This window comes from Herpailurus yagouaroundi, unplaced genomic scaffold, assembly GCF_014898765.1.
Source record: "Herpailurus yagouaroundi ecotype Mexico unplaced genomic scaffold, PumYag 66807, whole genome shotgun sequence".
NCBI classification, from domain to species: Eukaryota; Metazoa; Chordata; class Mammalia; order Carnivora; family Felidae; genus Herpailurus; species Herpailurus yagouaroundi.
This window is the reverse complement of record NW_024419698.1, coordinates 142280-161847: the sequence shown is the minus strand read 5'-3', so window position 1 is coordinate 161847 and position 19568 is coordinate 142280. Positions and strand designations below refer to the sequence as shown.

At 38.7% G+C, this 19568-nt stretch overlaps 1 protein-coding gene across 1 annotated transcript in view; it reads right to left on the bottom strand.

Moving 5' to 3' along the window:
• Positions 1-2694: 2694 nt before the first annotated feature.
• Positions 2695-19568, bottom strand: part of LOC121024682 (ras-related GTP-binding protein B-like) — a 61092-nt gene continuing 44218 nt past the window's right edge. The window contains exons 7-11 of the mRNA XM_040466880.1: positions 18985-18987; positions 9821-9829; positions 5324-5415; positions 4155-4270; positions 2695-3219 (exon numbers count right to left, since the gene is read on the bottom strand). Of these exons, the coding sequence (XP_040322814.1) occupies positions 3122-3219; positions 4155-4270; positions 5324-5415; positions 9821-9829; positions 18985-18987 (318 nt within the window). The 3' untranslated portion in view covers positions 2695-3121. The remainder of the gene's footprint in view (positions 3220-4154; positions 4271-5323; positions 5416-9820; positions 9830-18984; positions 18988-19568) is intronic.

The window sequence follows — 19568 nt, the reverse complement described above, 5'->3', positions numbered from 1 at the left end:
AAAAAAAAAAAAAAAACAAAACAAAGTATACAGTAGTGCTTATTTGTAGGGGTACATGTACCCCAATGCTTAGAGCAGTGCTATCACAATAAAGTATGGACAGAGCCCAAATGTCCATCAACCCATCAACTGATGAATGGATAAAGAAGATGTGTAGACACACACACACACACACACACACACACACACACACACACAGTGGAATACTACTCAGTGATGAAAAAGAATGAAATCTTGCAATTTGCAACAACGTGGATGGAACTGGAGCATATTATGCTAAGTGAAATAAGTTAAAAAATACAGATAACTTATTTTCAGTCATACGTGGAATTTGAAGAAGCTTAACAGAATATACCATAGGGGAAGGGAAGGAAAAGACAACACAAAGATCTTCTGCTGGCTATGTGAAGACATGCAGGGAACACGTGCAGATCCAAGGAGTGTCAGGAAATTGCAGCAGATTTTGTATCTAACTGTCCTCTGGGGGATCATGGGGCTCTGTGTCTCATAATGCTATCACATTTGATAGCCTTGAGACCAGAACATCGCTGACGTTTCAGCAATTACTCCATTCACCCTTCCAGACTTACAATACACTCTCTAGAAATAACTCCACAGGGATAATCCTTATAAAGCATTTATAAGCTCAAACTTAATAAACACTCAACTAAAGGTAGCACTGTTTTCATTTGGTAACCCACATAAAGTTATATATCCTATTGAGTTAGAGAATAAAGCTGGTTGAAACTGGGAAAAACTAGCTCCCTACACAAATCACTACCACTACTCTATGCTAGTAATGGTTTCCATTTACAACATACTTTTAAAGTAGAAGCTTCCTAGTTATTATGTTTGTGTAAAACAGTGCTTCACAAACTTTTAGATCCCTTTGAAAATCAGTGGTCTATATTATATATATCTTAGTTCATATAATGCCTTCAACTTATCCTTATAAACTTAGTGAACACGTTTTCATACTCCTCTTTCTACATTTCTTCTTTTCCCTAAAGCTGTGGTTCCTCAAGTATAGTCCATAGACCAGCAGGATCAGTATCTGCTTCACCAGGGAACTTGTCAGAAATGCAGACTCCTGGGTCCCACCCCAGACCTACAGAACCTGGAAATCTGGGTACTGGGTGTGGGGCAGCAGTGTGTTTCAACAATTTCTCTTCCAAGTGATTCTAGTGCCTGCTCCAGTTTGAAAACTATTGCCCTATCCTAATAACATCACTAACATAGCCTATAAAAACCATCATTTCATTGTATCAATAATCCCATAATATTCATATCTCTAGTTTTGATTTCATCTCTCCATTTCTGTGGATATGCTTTCACTATTCACTTGTGTTTATTTCAGTTTCTAGGTGGTTCCATCTTGGACAAATATCACAAAACATATTTTTGTCTTCAGTGACAAAGAAGAGTAGTTGGTCATTACAATAGGAAGGATCAAGCTAAATCATAACTTAATTTTTCTAACCTTTCATTCTTTTATGCATCCTCTAAGTCCAAATTATAACTAGAATCTGAGCAAGGGTCGAACAAGAGCAAATAATAACTACACTTTTTTCACACTTACCTGATTTAATGTCTATATCTGTATCTATCTGTCCATTTTCTAACTACCTTCAAATATAACCCCATATATTGAGGATAATGAGAACATATCAACTCATGGCTCATATTAGTCACAGAACAGACCCCCACTTCATTTACTCTTCTTCATTTTCCTAGATATTAAGAAAATAAAGAATCTAGAATATCTACTAAAAAACTCCCCTTCTGCAGAGGATTAATACAACCGTTGATAAAATTAGTTCCATGACCTTTTAAAGCCTGATAATTTTAATCTACATAATGTAGGCTACCTAAAAACCATGTTCTTCACTGCTTAGTGAAAACTACTTCTCCCAACTGAGGATGATAAGATTGGGAAGGGTGAGGTTCTGTTGGTCTAGAAGTTTTCTTCATGATATAGAGAGAAGAGAAATGAGATGAATACACTGTGTTATAGATTTACCAAATGTTTTTGTGTTCTTTTATTGTATCTACAGAAGCAGATAAAGAGTTTTGAGTAATTCTAGTTAGTGTTATCAAGCTCCTTTTCTCCTAGTTAACAATGCTTCATCTTTTCATTAGGCGATGAAATAAAACACAACTTCTTGAAAAATATTTTAATATTACTTGATCAGCATAATGTAATTATGGGATAATTAGATGTAATGGGATACATCCCATTAGATGTAATGGGATACATAAAGTTAACCATTCCTGGACCACAGAGAAAGAATACTTATATCTCATAAATCTTATCTCTTTTCCCTCAACATTTTATTCATTCCTTCTCCAGCTGCAACCTAGAAGAAGCTTTCAACGCACCTCAGGCCTATATTACTGCCACAGCTTCTCCAGCTGCCACCAGTCAGCCCATATAGTCTAGGTTAATTTTCTTTCAAAATTCCATTCACATAATTCCCTCCTCAAAAACCTACAATGGTATCCTACTTCCTATCACATCATATTTAAACTCTTCTAACTTTAAGACTATAATCTGCCTCCATCCTTCCTATCCAACTTTATTCTATAATATTTCCCAAACAGCAGATCCCCTCCCCATAGGATAACTATGAAATTCATTTGCTCTTTCTTAGGGAAAAAGTTGAAAAGACAAGGAAAAGAAAACAGACACTGAAATCCCTAACAGCAAAAGTTTATTTACAGTTGAAGTTAAGGAATAATTTTAATGCATGCTGAGAAATTAGTAATATTCCAAACTTATAGGTTACTATCCAATGAGGAATACAAGATGATGTTGGAAAAGGCTATGGCATACACAACTATTAGAACCAGGTTATCAGAACACACACTATTAGAATCTTGTTATCAGAACACTTACATATCACATACTTTTATGTCACATCAAGTCCATGAACAGCTCATTTTCTAACTTCTCACTGGCTATTTTAGTAAATAGCATTCAAGGTTAAACGTTAAGACTGATGTGGGGAAGAAATACACAAGTGGTAAGCATCACATTTCAGAGCCTACATATATGAATACAACATTAAGATTAATTAAGAAACAGTATTTCAAAATTTTTTGAAACAACATGTGGCAATGTTTAGCGCATGAGGAGACACTGTTTTGGTCCATCCACTCTCTCCAGCTTTTCAAAGTGTTTCCTGGCATTGCGGATGTTGATCAGAGTAGCTGCAGAAGCTGAGGGTAGGGAGGGTAGGGGTGGAGGAGATACCCAACATAATAAATACAAGCAGCCAACGGAATGTCTGACTAGTAAAAACAAATAAATAAACAAAAGAGAGCCAAATCTCTCAAAATAGGTCACAGAGAACATACAGGAATAGGAGGTCCCAAGTTAACTATGATTTAATTTTTCTGAATAAGCAGAAGATTTGTTTATATTTAAATATATTTCCAAAATAAAATTTCCAAATCTTTTTTTGGTTCATTTTTAGAATAAAACCCATTATGTCATGTTGTATTTTAATATTAACCTAAGTAGGAAAAGCCAGTGGATCAGAGATAATTTATTTAAACTTCTGGGAACATCCTGGAAACACTGCTAGAACCTTTATTTCAGTAGTTATGATGAACATGGCTATTATGGCATGGAAGTACCAAATACATCCTTTTATGCCCAGGGTACAAATGTGGGAATATAGTATTTAGGAATATACAGTGACATATAAAATGGTTCAGCATTTAGTAATCCAGAGCTTAGACTGATTAGTCTTTTGAAAATTTATACTATATGAAGCATAAATAATACATATGGGTTCTCTTTTCTTTAAAATCCCTAGATTTAGTACCTTGATTTCTGAAATTTTCATGAAGAAAAAAAAAAAACAAATCTAAATTATTTTAAGCTTCAAAATATAAGTTTAGTAAACAAAAAACTAGTTATTACTAGTACTAAAATAGCTTTTTTATTGTGGTAAATAATACATATAACAAGAAATTTACCATTCTAACCATTTAAAAATATACAGGTCAGTGGCATTAAGTATATTCCCACTGCTGTGCAACCATCCCCACTACAAGATGTTTGTTCATTATCTAATAAAGTACTACCTCTAGGGCAATTAGTTTAAAGAATGAAGCTTTAAATCTATGTCAGCTAAGTTTGAACTTACGAATGGATGGATCAGACATCACGACCATCACATAAGTGTTGGATGTAAAGATGTCAATGAAAGCAGCAAAGTTAGAGTTCCTGACTTCCATGCTCTGGAAAGAAGCAGCTAGCTTGCTATAAGCGAAATGAGAAAAAGTAGTAAAGAACATAAAATAATAGCAATATAAAAAATTCTTACTTTGTATGTTGAACATTCAATAGCATTATACCTTGATTCACCACTTCATTAAGACAGTTAATCACTAACTTCACTTTGTTTTCCAAGGAAACTCTAATGCTAAATTTACTATGTTTTGGAAAGTGACTTAGAAAGTGGATTAGGACTTGACATTGACTGTGAAATGGGCTTAGACCTAGATCCATGTTAAAATAACAGATTACAAAAGATTTCCCTAATATTTAAGAAGTTTAGGTTGAAATTTTCCTATCATTGTGATTAATAACTATTTTTGAATGTTCATTATATTGAAATTAGAGAAATGATCCCATTTCTTTAAAAACAAACAAGGTAATTATATTTGCATGCCATTTGCTATTTCTTCTTAAAAATGTTAGCATAAACATGCCAGTAAGTCTCACAGTGTGCTAAGACATAAAAAGAGTAAACTTATACTTGTTCTATTGTCTGGGCATCAAAGTTTTACCAGGATAAGGATTTTGATTATTACATATTTACTAAATTATAATGTTCAGCCATTCCTTCTTCCTATATTCACAATGCTAAGATTCAAACCGTATTTAATCAAAAGTGAGACAACATGATTAGACATTTCCAGACTGTATTCTGTACCATTCCTGAATCAGTATCTCACTATTTTAATTACTATAGTATTATAGCAAAATTTTTATTTGGTAGGGTAAATTCTCCTTTCTTCTTTTTCAAAACTCCCTTGGGTATTTTCTGTTAATTTCTTCCTACATAGTATCGAATATCTCAAAAGGTTTTTCTGCTTAGATATTTTTCACATGCTTCTTCTGTATCAGTTGAGTTTGCATTAAAGGACAATGACTTTCACCTGAACCAACTGTAAGCTCCCTTAGAGTTTAGCTTTCTTTTCAATTAAAAGAACTACTCTGAACACAGAAGTGCAATCTACTGTGGTTATCTGAACCTCTCAAAAGTGACAACTTTTTCCAGACATAAATAGATCACAAAAGATCTCTTACCTGCAGCTCAGCTTAAATTGCTTAATAATGTTGCTGATTTTCTCAAATCTGTGGGCATCACGCTGCTCTTTACACTGATAGTGAGAAATCACCTATGAAAAAAAGCAATACTCTTAAATATACAAAGTAGTCATATCACCTTCTGCTACTTAATCCTCAAGTTAGACCTCTGTCAGTTTCTTGGTCACCCTGATTTTCAGGATAGACTTGGCACCCAGCCTTACTGTCTCTTCTTCTCTCCCATATCCTGCCAATGTACTGCATAATTTCAACATCCCTACGGATAACCTATACAGTGTGTTCATTTATAATTTTATTGGACATTAAAATATTACCTATTTTGGTTTCACTGCTGTTATTTCTCATTTATGTTAATTAAATGGTCATCTTATTTCAGTATTTCACAGGATGTTTTTGATTTAAAAAGTACAAATTAGGGGCACTTGGGTGGTCAATCGGTTAAGCATCTGACTTTGGCTCAGGTCATGATCTTGTGGTTCCTGAGTTCAAGCCCCATGTTGGGCTCTGTGCTGACAGCTCAGAGTCTGGAGCTTGCTTGGGATTCTGTGACTCCCTCTCTCTCATCCCCTCCCCCACTCATACCCTGTCTCTCAAAAAATAAATAAACGTTAAAAGTTTTTTAAAAAGTACAAATTTAAAAAAATTAAATATTTTTAGTGGTTCTTCAGATGTACATAATGTACTGATTTTTTAAAAGATTTTTAATGTTTATTTATTTATTTTTTTAAGGTATATTCATTTTTCACACACAGAGAGAGAGAGACAGCGCATAAGTAGAGGAAGGGCAGAGAGGGAGGGAGACACAGAATCTGAAGCAGGCTCTAGGCTCTGAGCTGTCAGCACAGAGCCAGACGTGGGGCTCGAACCCACAAACTGTGAGATCATGACCTGAGCCAAAGTCAGACACCTAACTGACTGAACCACTCAGGCGCCCCCCTAGTGTACTGATTTTCAGTGCCCCCTACATGTTGTTAGCTGAGTGTCCCATGGGGCCTGAGGCATTTACTCTGAAACAATTAGAATGTTCAAAGCAGGCTGGAGTCACATAGATACAGAAGCCAGGAATAATGGAATAAGACTGCAGTTCTATTCTGTTGGTTTCTGGAACTGAGGGCATAATTAAGAGGAATAGCCAGGGACATTCATATTGCAGCACTACAGGTGAAATTCTTGGACTGGTGCAAGATGGACAAGAGTAAAATTATTTTCCAAGAATGTTTTAATTACTCAAGAATCAATGTTGAATGTATTGGGTGGGATCCAGGGGAAGATGGCAGCGTAGGAGGATACTCGGCTCACCTCGTCCTGCTGATCACATAGATTCCACCCACACCTGCCTAAATAACCCAGAAAACCAACAGAAGACTAGCAGAATGGACTCTCTGGAGCCAAGCGTAGCCAAGAGGACTCATGGAAGAGGGCAGAAAGGGTGGAGAGGCGGTGCGTGCTACACGGACCGGCGGGAGGGACCCGGGGTGGTGGAAAGGTAGCCCACCCGGCAAGGCAGAGCCCCTGAAGTCTGGCATACAAAAGCGGAGGGGCCGGACTCGGTGAGTTCTGACAGCCATCGAGACTTAACATCTGGAATGTTAAAAGTCAAAAGCTCTGCTTGGAGAGCAGGAGGGCGAGAGGACACCAGCAGGGAGAGTTGTTAATCCTGGGAAGACAGAGCTCAGCTTGGCAGGCGAACAAAGGTGCTGGCAAGAACCATCTCCCTCTCTCATCCCCCAGCTGTAAACCCAAAAGGAATCATTTTCCATCACCAAACTTGCTTGCACTGCGCCAACACCCACAGCTGTGCTTCTGTGGATCCATCCCCACGACAGGTCTGCTTCCCTCCCAGTGCTGCAGGGCCCCTCCCACAGGGGACCACAGACAGCAAAGCAAGCTTAGCCTGCCCCTCCCGCCCCTGTGCACCTTGCAGATACACCCCAGCTAATACATCAGATCCCATCAAAGCAGCACCACAAGCCTGGCAGTGTGTAAGTAGCCTGGACAGGAGCCACACCACTCCACAGTGAGTCCTTCCCCTAGGAAAGGAGAAGATAAAGGTACACACCAGTCTGACTGTGGCCCCAGTGGTGGGCTGGGGACAGACATGAAATCTGACTGTGGCCCCACCCACCAACAAAGTTACTCCAGACAGCACAGGGGAAGTGCCCTGCAGTTCAGCGCCACCCCAGGAAGTACCCAAAATGAGTAAACGGAAGAACTCTCCTCAAAAGAAACTCCAGGAAGTAGAAACAGCTAATGAATTGATCAAAAATGACTTAAGGAATATAATGGAACAATAATTTAGAATAATAATCATAAAATTAATTGCTGGGCTTGAAAAAAGCATAGAGGACACCAAAGAATCTGTTGCTACAGAGATAAAGGGACTAAGAAATAGACATGAGGAGCTAAAAAAATGCTATAAATGAGGTGCAAATATAATGGAGGGGACCACAGCTCGTAATGAAGAGGCAGAGGAGAGATTGGTGAATTGGAAGATAAAATTATGCATACATTCTTCTCCAGTGCACATGGAACGTTCTCCAGAATAGACCATATACTGGGACACAAATCAGCCCTAAGTAAGTACAAAAGGATCGAGATCATACCGTGCATATCTTCAGACCACAATGCTATGAAACTCCAAATCAACCACAAGAAAAATTTGGAAAGGTAACAACTATTGGAGACTGAAGAAAATCCTACTAAAGAATGAATGGGCTAACCAAGCAGTTAAAGAAGAAATTAAAAAGTATATGGAAGTCAATTAAAATGATAGCACCACAACCCAAAACCTCTGGGACGCAGCAAAGGTGGTCATAAGAAGAAAGAATATACCAATCCAGGCCTTGCTAAAGAAGGAAGAAAGATCTCAGATACACAACCTAACCTTACGCCTTAAGGAGCTGGAACAAGAACAGCAAATAAAACCTAAAGCCAGCAGAAGACAGGAAATAATAAAGATTAGACCAAAAATTAACGCTATCAAAACCAAACAAAGAGTAGAACAGATCAATGAAACCAGAAGCTGGTTCTTTGAAATAATTAACAAAATTAATAAACCAATAGCCAGTTTGATCAAAAAGAAAAAAGAAAGGACCCAAATAAATAAAATCAAGAATGACAGAGTAGAAATCACAACCAACACAACAGAAATAAAAACAATAATAAGAGAATATTATGAGCAATTATATGCCAACAAAATTGGAAATCTGGGAGAAATGGACAAATTCCTAGAAACATACACTACCAAAACTGAAACAGGAAGAAATAGAAAATTTGAACAGACCCATAACCAGTAAGGAAATCGAATTAGTAATAAAAAATCTGACAAAAACTAGAGTCCAGGGCCAGATGGCTTTCCAGGGAAATTCTACCAAACATTTAAGGAAGAGTTAACACCTATTCTCTTGAAACTGTTCCAAAAAATTGAATGGAAGGAAAACTTCCAAACTCTTTCTATGAAGCCAGCATTACCTTGATTCCAAAACCAGACACAGACCCCACTAAAACGGAGAATTATAGACCAATTTCCCTGATGAACATGGATGCAAAAATCCTCAACAAGATATTAGCCAACCAGATGCAACAATACATTAAAAAAATTATTCACCACGACCAAGTGGGATTTATACCTGGGATGCAGGGCTGGTTCAATATCCTCAAAACAATTAATGTGACTCATCACATCAATAAAAGAAAGGACAAGAAGCATATGATCCTCTCAATAGATGCAGAGACAGCATTTGACAAAATACAGCATCCTTTCTTGATAAAAACCCTCAAGAAAGTAGGGATAGAAGGAGGATACCTCGAGATCATAAAAGACATATACAAGCAACCCAATGCTAATACATTCTCAATGGGGAAAAACTGAGAACTTTCCCCCTAAGGTCAGGAACAAGACAGGGATATCCACTCTCGCCACTGTTATTCAACATAGTATTGGAAGTCTTAGCCTCTGCAATCACACAACACAAAGAAATAAAAGGCATCCAAATCGACCAGGAGGAAGTCAAACTTTCACTCTTCACAGGTGACATGATACTCTATATGGAAAACCCAAAAGATTCCACCAAAAAACAGCTAGAACTGATTCATAAATTCAGCAAAGTTGTGGGATATAAAATCAATGCACAGAAATCGGTTGCATTCCTACACACCAACAATGAAGTGACAGAAAGAGAAATCAAGGAATTAATCCCATTTACAGTTGTACCAAAAACCATAAATTACCTAGGAATAAATCTAACCAAAGAGGTGAAAAATCTATACACTGAAAACTATAGAAAGCAGATGAAAGAAACTGAAGAAGACACAAAGAAATGGAAAAAGATTCCATGCTCCTGGATAGGAAGAACAAATATTGTTAAAGTCTCGATACTACCCAAAGCAATCTACATATTCAATGCGATCCCTATCAAAGTAACACCAGTATTCTTCACAAAACTGGAAAAAATAATCCCAAAATTTGTATGGAACCAGAAAAGACTCCAAATAGTCAAAGCAATCTTGAAAAAGAAAACCAAAGCAGGACGCATCACAATGCCAGACTTCAAGCTATACCACAAAGCTGTAATCATCAAGACAGTATGGTAATGGCAGAAGAACAGACACTCATATCAATGGAACAGAATAGAGAACCCAGAAATGGACTCACAAACGTATGGGCAACTAATCTTTGACAAAGCAGGAAAGAATATCCAATGGAATAAAGACAGTCTTTTCAGCAAGTAGTGCTGGAAAAACTGGACAGCGACATGCAGAAGAATGAACCTGGACCACTTTCTTACACCATACACAAAAATAAACTCAAAGTGGATGAAAGACCTCAATGCAAGACAGGAAGCCATCAAAATCCTCGAGAAGAAAGCAGGCAAAACCCTCTTTGATCTTGCCTGCAGCAATTTATTACTCAAGACGTCTCTGGAGGCAAGAAAAACCAAAGCAAAAATGAACTACTGGGACCTAATCAAAATAACAAGCTTCTGCACAGCAAAGGACACAATCAGCAAAACTAAAAGGCAACCGACAAAATGGTAGAACATATTGGCAAATGACATATCAGATAAAGGGTTAGTATCCAAAATCTACAAAGAACTTATCAAACTCAACAACCAAAAACAAATAATCCATTGAAGAAATGGGTGAAAGACATGAATAGACACTTCTCCAATTAAGTGTGTATGGCCACTGGCCAGCTGACACATGAAGCAATGCTCCACATCTCTCATCACCAGGGAAATACAAATCAAAACCACAATGATATACCACCTTACAACTGTCAGAATGGCTAACATTAACAACTCAGGCAACAACAGATGTTGGCAAGGACACGGAGAATGAGGATCTCTTTTGCATTGTTGCTGGGAATGCAAGCTGGTGCACCCACTAAGTATGGAGGTTTCTCAAAAAACTAAAAATAGAACTACCCTACAACCCAGCAATTGCACTACTAGGCATTTATCCAAGGGATACAGGTGTGCTGTTTCGAAGCAACACATGCACCCCCATGTTTATAGCAGCACTATCAACAATAGCCAAAGTATGGAAAGAGCCCAAAAGTCCATCGATGGATGAATGGATAAAGAAGATGTGGTATATATATACAATGGAGTATTACTCGGCAATCAAAAAGAATGAAATCTAGCCATGTGCAACTACTGATGGAACTGGAGGGTATTATGCTAAGTGAAATTAGTCAGAGAAAGACAAAAATCATATGACTTTACTCATATGAGGACTTAAAGAGACAAAACAGATGAACATAAGGAAAGGGAAACAAAAATAATATAAAAACAGGGAGGGGGACAGAACAGAAGAGACTCATAAATATGGAAAACAAACTGAGGGTGGCTGGAGGGATTGTGGGAGGGAGCATGGGCTAAATGGGTAAGGGGCATTAAGGAATCTACTGAAATCATTGCTTCAGTATATACTAACTAATTTGGATGTAAATTTTAAAAAATAAAAAATAAAATGAAATTTAACAAAAGAAGATAAAATTATGGGAAAAAAGAAGCTGAGATAAATAGAGATTAAAAAATCCAGGAGTATGAGGGGAGAATTAGAGAACCAAGTGATGCAATCAAAGGGAACAATATCCATATCATAGGAATTCCAGAAGAGGAAGAGAGAGAGAAAGGGGCTGAAGATGTACTTGAACAAATCATAGTTGAGAACTTCCCTGATCTGGGGAAGGAAAAAGGCATTGAAATCCAAGAGGCACAGAGAACTCCCTTCAGACATAATTGAATCAATCTTCTGCAGGACATATCATAGTGAAACTGGCAAAATGCAAGGAAAGAAAAAATTCTGAAAGCAGCTAGGGATAAACATGCTCTAACTTATAAAGGGAGACCCATAAGACTACTGGCAGACCTACTGAAACTTGGCAGGCCAGAAAGGAATGGCAGGAAATCTTCAATGTGATGAACAGAAAAAAATATACAGCTGAGAATCCATTATCCAGCAAGTCTATCATTCAGAATAGGAGAGATAAAGGTCTTCCCAACAAACAAAAACTGAAGGAAGTCATCACCACTAAACAAGCCCTACAAAAGATCCTAAGGGGGACTCTGTGAGTGAAATGTTGCAAGGACCACAAAGTACCAGGGACATCACTACAAGCATGAAACCTACAGACATCACAATGACTCTAAACCCATATCTTTCTATAATAATGTAAATGGACTAAATGCTCCAACCAAAAGATATAGGGTATCAGAATGCATAAAAAAACAAGACCCATCTATTTGCTGTCTACAAGAGACTCGTTTTATTTTATATTTTATTTTATTTTATTTTATTTTATTTTATTTTTCAAAGAAAAGCAGACTGCCACGTGCAGCACCTCAACTGGATGTGTCTGGAGTCTTGGAAGCTTGACTACCCTACGTTCTCCTACAAATGGACCTTGAGAGCTTGTTTGGAGGCTCTAGCACGGGAACACAGCTACTTGTATACCCTTGACCAAAGAACTGTCCTCCTCTATCGGGGAATGTCGTCCTCCTCGACCGAGAGCGCAGCTTCGGGAGGGGCGCACATGGAGTGGTGAGGGAGGAAGGGGACACCTGCCTAACCAGCCAGATCAGCCGAATCAACCCTGGCGATCAATGGGGTGACAGATATCGCAGCCATATTGCCCTCACATCCTACAAGAGACTCATTTTAAAACTGAGGACACCTTCGGATTGAAAGTGAGGAGATGGAGAACTATCTATCATGCCACTGGAAGTCAAAAGAAAGCTAGAGTAGCCATACTTATATCAGACAAACTAGACTTTAAATTAAAGGTTGTAACAAGAGATGGAAAAGGGCATTATATAATAATTACAGGGACTATCCATCAGGAAGAGCTTACAATTATAAATGTCTATGCGCCAAACACAGGAGCCCCCAAATATATAAAAGAATTAATCACAAACATAAGCAACCTTATTGATGAGAATGTGGCAATTGCAGGGGACTTTAATACTCCACTTAAAACAATGGATAGATCAACTAAACACAGGATCAACAAAGAAACAAGGGCCCTGAATGATACATTGGATCAGATGGACTTGACAGATATATTTAGAACCCTGCATCCCAAAGCAACAGAATATACTTTCTTCTCGAGTGCACATGGAACATTCTCCAAGATAGACCATGTAGTAGGTCACAAAACAGCCCTTCATAAGTATAAAAGAACTGAGATCATACCACGCACACTTTCAGACAACAATGCTATGAAACTTGAAATCAACCACAGGAAAAAGTCTGGGAAACCTCCAAAAGCATGGAAGTTAAAGAAGACCCTACTAAAGAAGGAATGGGTCAACCAGGCAATTAAAAAAGAAATTAAAAAATATATGGAAAAAAATGAAGGTGAAAATACAACAATCCAAACGCTTTGGGATGCAGCGAAGGCAGTCCTGAGAGGAAAATACATTGCAATCCAGGCCTATCTCAAGAAACAAGAAAAATCCCAAATACAAAATCTAACATCACACCTAAAGGAAACAGAAGCAGAACAGCAAAGACACCCCAAACCCAGAGAAGAGAAATAATAAAGATCAGAGCAGAAATAAACAATACAGAATCGAAAAAAATTGTAGAGGATATCAATGAAAACAAGTTTGGTTTTTTGAAAAAATTAACAAAACTGATAAACCTCTAGTCAAGCTTCTTAAAAAGAAAAGGGAGATGACCCAAATAGATAAAATCATGAATGAAAATGGAATTATTACAACCAATTCCTCAGAAATACAAGCAATTATCAGGGAATACTGTTAAAAATTTTATGCCAACAAACTGGACAGCCTGGAAGAAACTGACAAATTCCTAAGCACCCACACACTTCCAAATCTCAAACAGGAAGAAAGAGAAAATGTGAATAGACCCATAAGCAGCAAAGAAATTGAATCAGTTATCAAAAATCTCCCAACAAATAAGAGTCCAGGACCAGATGGCTTCCCTGGGGAATTCTACCAGACATTTAAAGCAGAGCAAATACCTAGCCTTCTCAAGCTGTTCCAAAAAAATAGAAAGGGAAGGAAAACTTCCAGACTTCTTCTATGAAGCCAGCATTACTTTGATTCCTAAATCAGACAGAGACCCAGCAAAAAAAAGAGAAGTACAGGCCAATATCCCTGATGAATATGGATGCAAAAATTCTCAATAAGATACTAGCAAATTGAATTCAACAGCATATAAAAAGAATTATTCACCAATATCAAGTGGAATTCATTCCTGGGCTGCAGGGCTGGTTCAACCTTCACAAATCAATCAAGGTGATACATCACATTAATAAAAGATAAGAAGCAGATGATCCTGTCATTTGATGCAGATATTGCATTTGACCAAAGTCAGCATCCTTTCTTAATAAAATCCCTCGAGAAAGTCGGGATAGAAGGAACATACTTAAACATCATAAAAGCCATTTATGAAAAGCCCACAGTTAATATCATCCTCAATGGGGAAAAACTGAGGGCTTTTCCCCTGAGATCATGAACACGACAGGGTTGTCCACTCTCACCGCTGTTGTTTCACATAGTGTTAGAAGTGCTAACATCAGCAATCCGGCAACAAAAGGAAATCAAAGACATCAAAATTGGTCAAGCTTTCACTTTTTGCAGATGACATGATATTATACATGGAAAACCTGACAGACTCCACCAAAAGTCTGGTAGAATGGATAAATGAATTCAGAAAAGTTGCATGATACAAAATTAATGTACAGAAATCAGTTGCATTCTTATACACTAACAATGAGGCAACAGAAAGACAAATAAAGAAACTGATCCCATTCACAATTGTACCAAGAAACATAAAATACCTAGGAATAAACCTAACTAAAGATGTAAAAGATCTGCATGTTGAAAACTATAGAAAGCTTATGAAGGAAACTGAAGAAGATATAAAGAAATGGAAAAATATTCCGTGCTCATGGATTGGAAGAATATTGTTTTAAAATGTCAATACTACCCAAAGCTATCTACACATTCAATGCAATCCCAATCAAAATTGCACCAGCATTCTTCTCGAAGTTAGAACAAGCAATTCTAAAATTTGTATGGAACAACAAAAGACCCCACATAGCCAAAGTAATATTGAAGAAGAAGACCAAAGCAGGAGGCATCACAATCCCAGACTTTAGCCTCTGATAAAAGCTGTAATCATCAAGACAGCATGGGATTGGCACAAAAACAGACACATAGACCAATGGAATAGAATAGAAACCCCAGAACTAGACCCACAAAAGTATGGCCAACTAATCTTTGACAAAGCAGGAACGAATATCCAATGGAAAAAAGACAGTGTCTTTAACAAATGATGTTGGGAGAGCTGGACAGCAACATGCAGAAGGATGAAAGTAGACCACTTTCTTACACCATTCACAAAAATAAACTCAAAATGGATAAAGGACCTGAATGTGAGACAGGAAACCATCAAAACCCTAGAGGAGAAAGCAGGAAAAAACCTCTCTGACCTCAGCCGCAGCAATTTCTTACTTGACACATCCCCAAAGGCAAGGGAATTAAAAGCAAAAATGAACTATTGGGACTTCATCAAGATAAAAAGCTTTTGCACTGCAAAGGAAACAATCAACAAAACTAAAAGGCAACCAACGGAATGGGAAAAAATATTTGCAAATGACATATCAGACAAAGGGCTAGTATCCAAAATCTATAAAAAAGTCAACAAACTCCACACGCGAAAAACAAATAATCCAGTGAAGAAATGGGCAGAAAATATGAATAGACACTTTTCCAAAGAAGACATCCAGATGGCCAACAGGCGCATGAAAAGATGCTCAATGTCTCTCCTCATCAGGGAAACACAAATTAATACCACATTCAGAAACCACCTCACGCCAGTCAGAGTGGCTAAAATGAACAAATCAGGAGACTATAGATGCTGAAGAAGATGTGGAGAAACGGGAACCCTCTTGCACTGTTGGTGGGAATGCAAACTGGTGCAGCTGCTCTGGAAAAGAGTGTGGAGGTTCCTCAAAAATTAAATATAGATCTATCCTATGACCCAGCAATAGCACTGCTAGGAATTTACCCAAGGGATGCAGGAGTGCTGATGTGTAGGGGTACTTGTACCCCAATGTTTATAGCAGCACTTTCACCAGTAGCCAAATTATGGAAAGAGCCTAAATGTCTGTCAACTGATGAATGGATAAAGAAATTGTGGTTTATATACACAATGGAATACTATGTGTCAATGAGAAAGAATGAAATATGGCCTTTTGTAGCAACCTGGATGGAACTGGAGAATGTTATGCTAAGTGAAATAAGTCATATAGAGAAAGACAGATACCATATGTTTTCACTGTTATGTGGATCCTGAGAAACTTAACAGAAGACCATGGGGGAGGGGAAGGAAAAAAAACAGGTTAGAGAGGGAGGGAGCCAAAACAGAAGAGACTCTTAAAATCTGAGAAGAAACTGAGGGTTGATGGGGGGTGGGAGGGAGGGGAGGGCAGGTGAGGGGTATTGAGGAGGATATCTGTTGGGATGAGTACTGGGTGTTGTATGGAAACCAGTTTGACAATAAATTTCATATTAAAAAAAAAGAATGAATGTCATTACTCAAATATGATCTGATACTTTTATAGTTCCAACCACGAACAATGCTGACTGGTGATGCAGCAGAATTATTACCATGACCCACCAGGTAGCATGTAGGAAACCAAAGTCTTTGGGTTCCAGAAAGAATATGGTTGCAAAGCTGAAACTTAAAGGAATTGATGGAAGGGAACCACCAGAATTGGAGACTGTGGCTTAATTTGAGTCAGCATAAGAAATCTCACCCAGCTTAGACATGGAAAGGACTGACACTGATAGGTCTTTCCCATTTCTGTGCATGGTGGCCAGTTTTAGTTTGTGGAGCAATTTGCCTGGTTAATTTCAATAACGAACAAGGCTCTGGCATGCTAACTAGTTACAGGCTTCCTACGCTAGGATCACCCAAACACATAAAGCAGTTAATAACAAACAAAGGAATTAATCGATAATAATACAATAATAGTAGGGGACTTTACAGCACACTTACATCAATGGACAGATCATTTAAACAGAAAATCAACAAGGAAACAATGGCTTTCAAAAACATAATGGAACACACGTATTTAATAGAGATATTCAGAACATTCCATCCTAAAACAAGAGAATATACATTCTTCTCAAGCCCACAAAACAAACCTCAACAAATTCAAGAATATCGAAATTGCGCCATGCATATTTTCTGACTACAACATTATGAAACTATAAGACAAGCATAAGAAATAGTTGGCAAAGACTATACAAGGAGATAAAGAACATGCTACTAAACAATAAATGGATCAACCAGAAAATCAAAGAATAAATAAAGTACATGGAAACAAATAAAAACAAGGGTCCAAAACCTCTCAGATGCAACAAAACCAGTTCGAGAAGGAAGTTTAACAAGCCTACCTCAAGAAGCAAGAAAAATCTCAAACAAGCTAACTCTACACCAAAAGGAGGTAGAGAAGAACAACAAACAAAACCTAAACCAGTGGAAGGAAGGAAATAATAAAGATCAGAGCAGAAATAAATGATGAAGAAAATTAAAAAATCAATAGAACAGATTAATGAAACCAGGAGCTGATTCTTTGAAAAATAAAATTGATAAGCCTCTAAGCTGTCTGATCAAGACAAAAGGAGAAAAGACCCAAATAAATAAAATAAGACAGGAGAAATAACAACCAACCATATAAAAAAGCATAAGAGAATATTATGAAAAACTATATGCCAACAAATTGGACAGCCTAGAAGAAATGGATATATTCCTAGAAACATATAAACTACCAAAACTGAAACAGGAAGAAATAAAAAAGTTGAACAGACTGACAACCAGCAAAGACACTGAATTAGAAATCAAAACTTGGGGCACTGGGTGGCTGAGTCAGTTAAGCATCCAACTTAGGCTCAGGGCATGATCTCACCGTCTGTGAGTTTGAGCCCTGAATCAGGCTCCATGCCAACAGCTCAGAGCCTGGAGCCTGGTTCTTATTCTGTGTCTCCCTCTCTCTCTGCTCCTCCCCTGCTGGGTGCTCTCGCTCTTGCTCTCTCTCTCTCTCTCTCTCTCTCAAAAAGAAAAAAGAAAAAGATAAACAAACAAACAAACAAAAAAAGAAATCACAACTCTCCCAACAGATAAAAGTCCAGGGCTACATAGCTTCACAGGCAAATTCCACTAACCATTTAAAGAATTTCAAAAATAGAAGAGGAAGGAAAACTTCCAAATTCATTCTATGAGGTCAATATTACCCTGATACCAAAACCATAAAAAGATACCACTAAAAAGGAGAACTACAGGTCAATATCCCTGATGGACATAGATGCAAAAATTACCAACAAAACACCAGCAAACTGAATTCAACAATAAATTAAAAAATCATTCACCACAATCAAGTAGGATTTACTCATGGGTTGCAAAACTAGTCCAATGTTTGCAAATCAATTAAGATGATGCATCACATCAATTAGAGAAAAGGTAAGAACTATATGATCATTTCAATAGATGCAGAAAAAGCATTTGACAAAGTACAGCTTCCATTCATTATAAAAACCCTCAACAAAGTAGGTTTATAGAGAACACACCTGAACATAATAAAGGCCATATATGAAATACCCACAGCTAATGTCATCCTTAATGGGGAATAACAGAGTATTCCCCCTAAGGTCATGAACAAGACAAGGATGTACACTGGCACCACGTTTATTCAACATAGGACTGGAAGTCCTAGCCACAGCAGTCAGACAACAAAAAGAAATAAAAGACATCCAGGAGATGGAGAGGGAAGATGGCGGCGTAGGAGGACGCTGGGCTCACTGCGCGTCCTGCTGATCACTTAGATTCCACCTACACCTGCCTAAATAACCCAGAAAACCACCAGAGGATTAGCAGAACGGAGTCGCCGGAGCCAAGCGCAGATGAGAGGCCCACAGAAGAGGGTAGGAAGGGTGGCGAGGCAGTGCGCGCTCCACGGACTGACGCGAGGGAGCCGGGGTGGAGGGGTGGCTCGCCAGCCAAGCAGAGCCCCCGAGTCTGGCTTGCAAAAAGCGGAGGGGCCTGACGGACTGTGTTCCGACAGCAAGCGCGACTTAGTGTCTGGGAGGTCATAAGTTAACAGCTCTGCTCAGAAAGCGGGAAGGCTGGAGGACAAAGGGAAGGAGAGCTGCTGAGCCCCCTGAGGACAGAGCTCACTTTGGTGGGTGGGGAACAAAGGCGCTCACCAGCGCCATCTCCCCCGCCCATCCCCCAGCCAAAATCCCAAAGAGAACCAGTTCCTGACAGGGAACTTGCTCGCTCCGTGCAAACACCCAACTCTGCGCTTCTGTGGAGCCAAACCTCCGGCAGCGGATCTGACTCCCTGCTGCTGCCACAGGGCCCCTCCTGAAGTGGATCACCTAAGGAGAAGTAAGCTAAGCCTGCCCTTCCTGCCCCTGTGCACCTTGCCTACCCACCCCAGCTAAGACGCCAGATCCTCAGCATCACAAGCCTGGCAGTGTGCAAGTAGCCCAGACAGGCCACCCCACCCCACAGTGAATTCCACCCCTAGGAGAGGGGAAGAGAAGGCACAGACCAGTCTGACTGTGGCCCCAGCGGTGGGCTGGGGGCAGACATCAGGTCTGACTGCGGCTCCACCCACCAACTCCAGTTATACACCACAGCACAGGGGAAGTGCCCTGCAGGTCCTCACCACGCCAGGGAC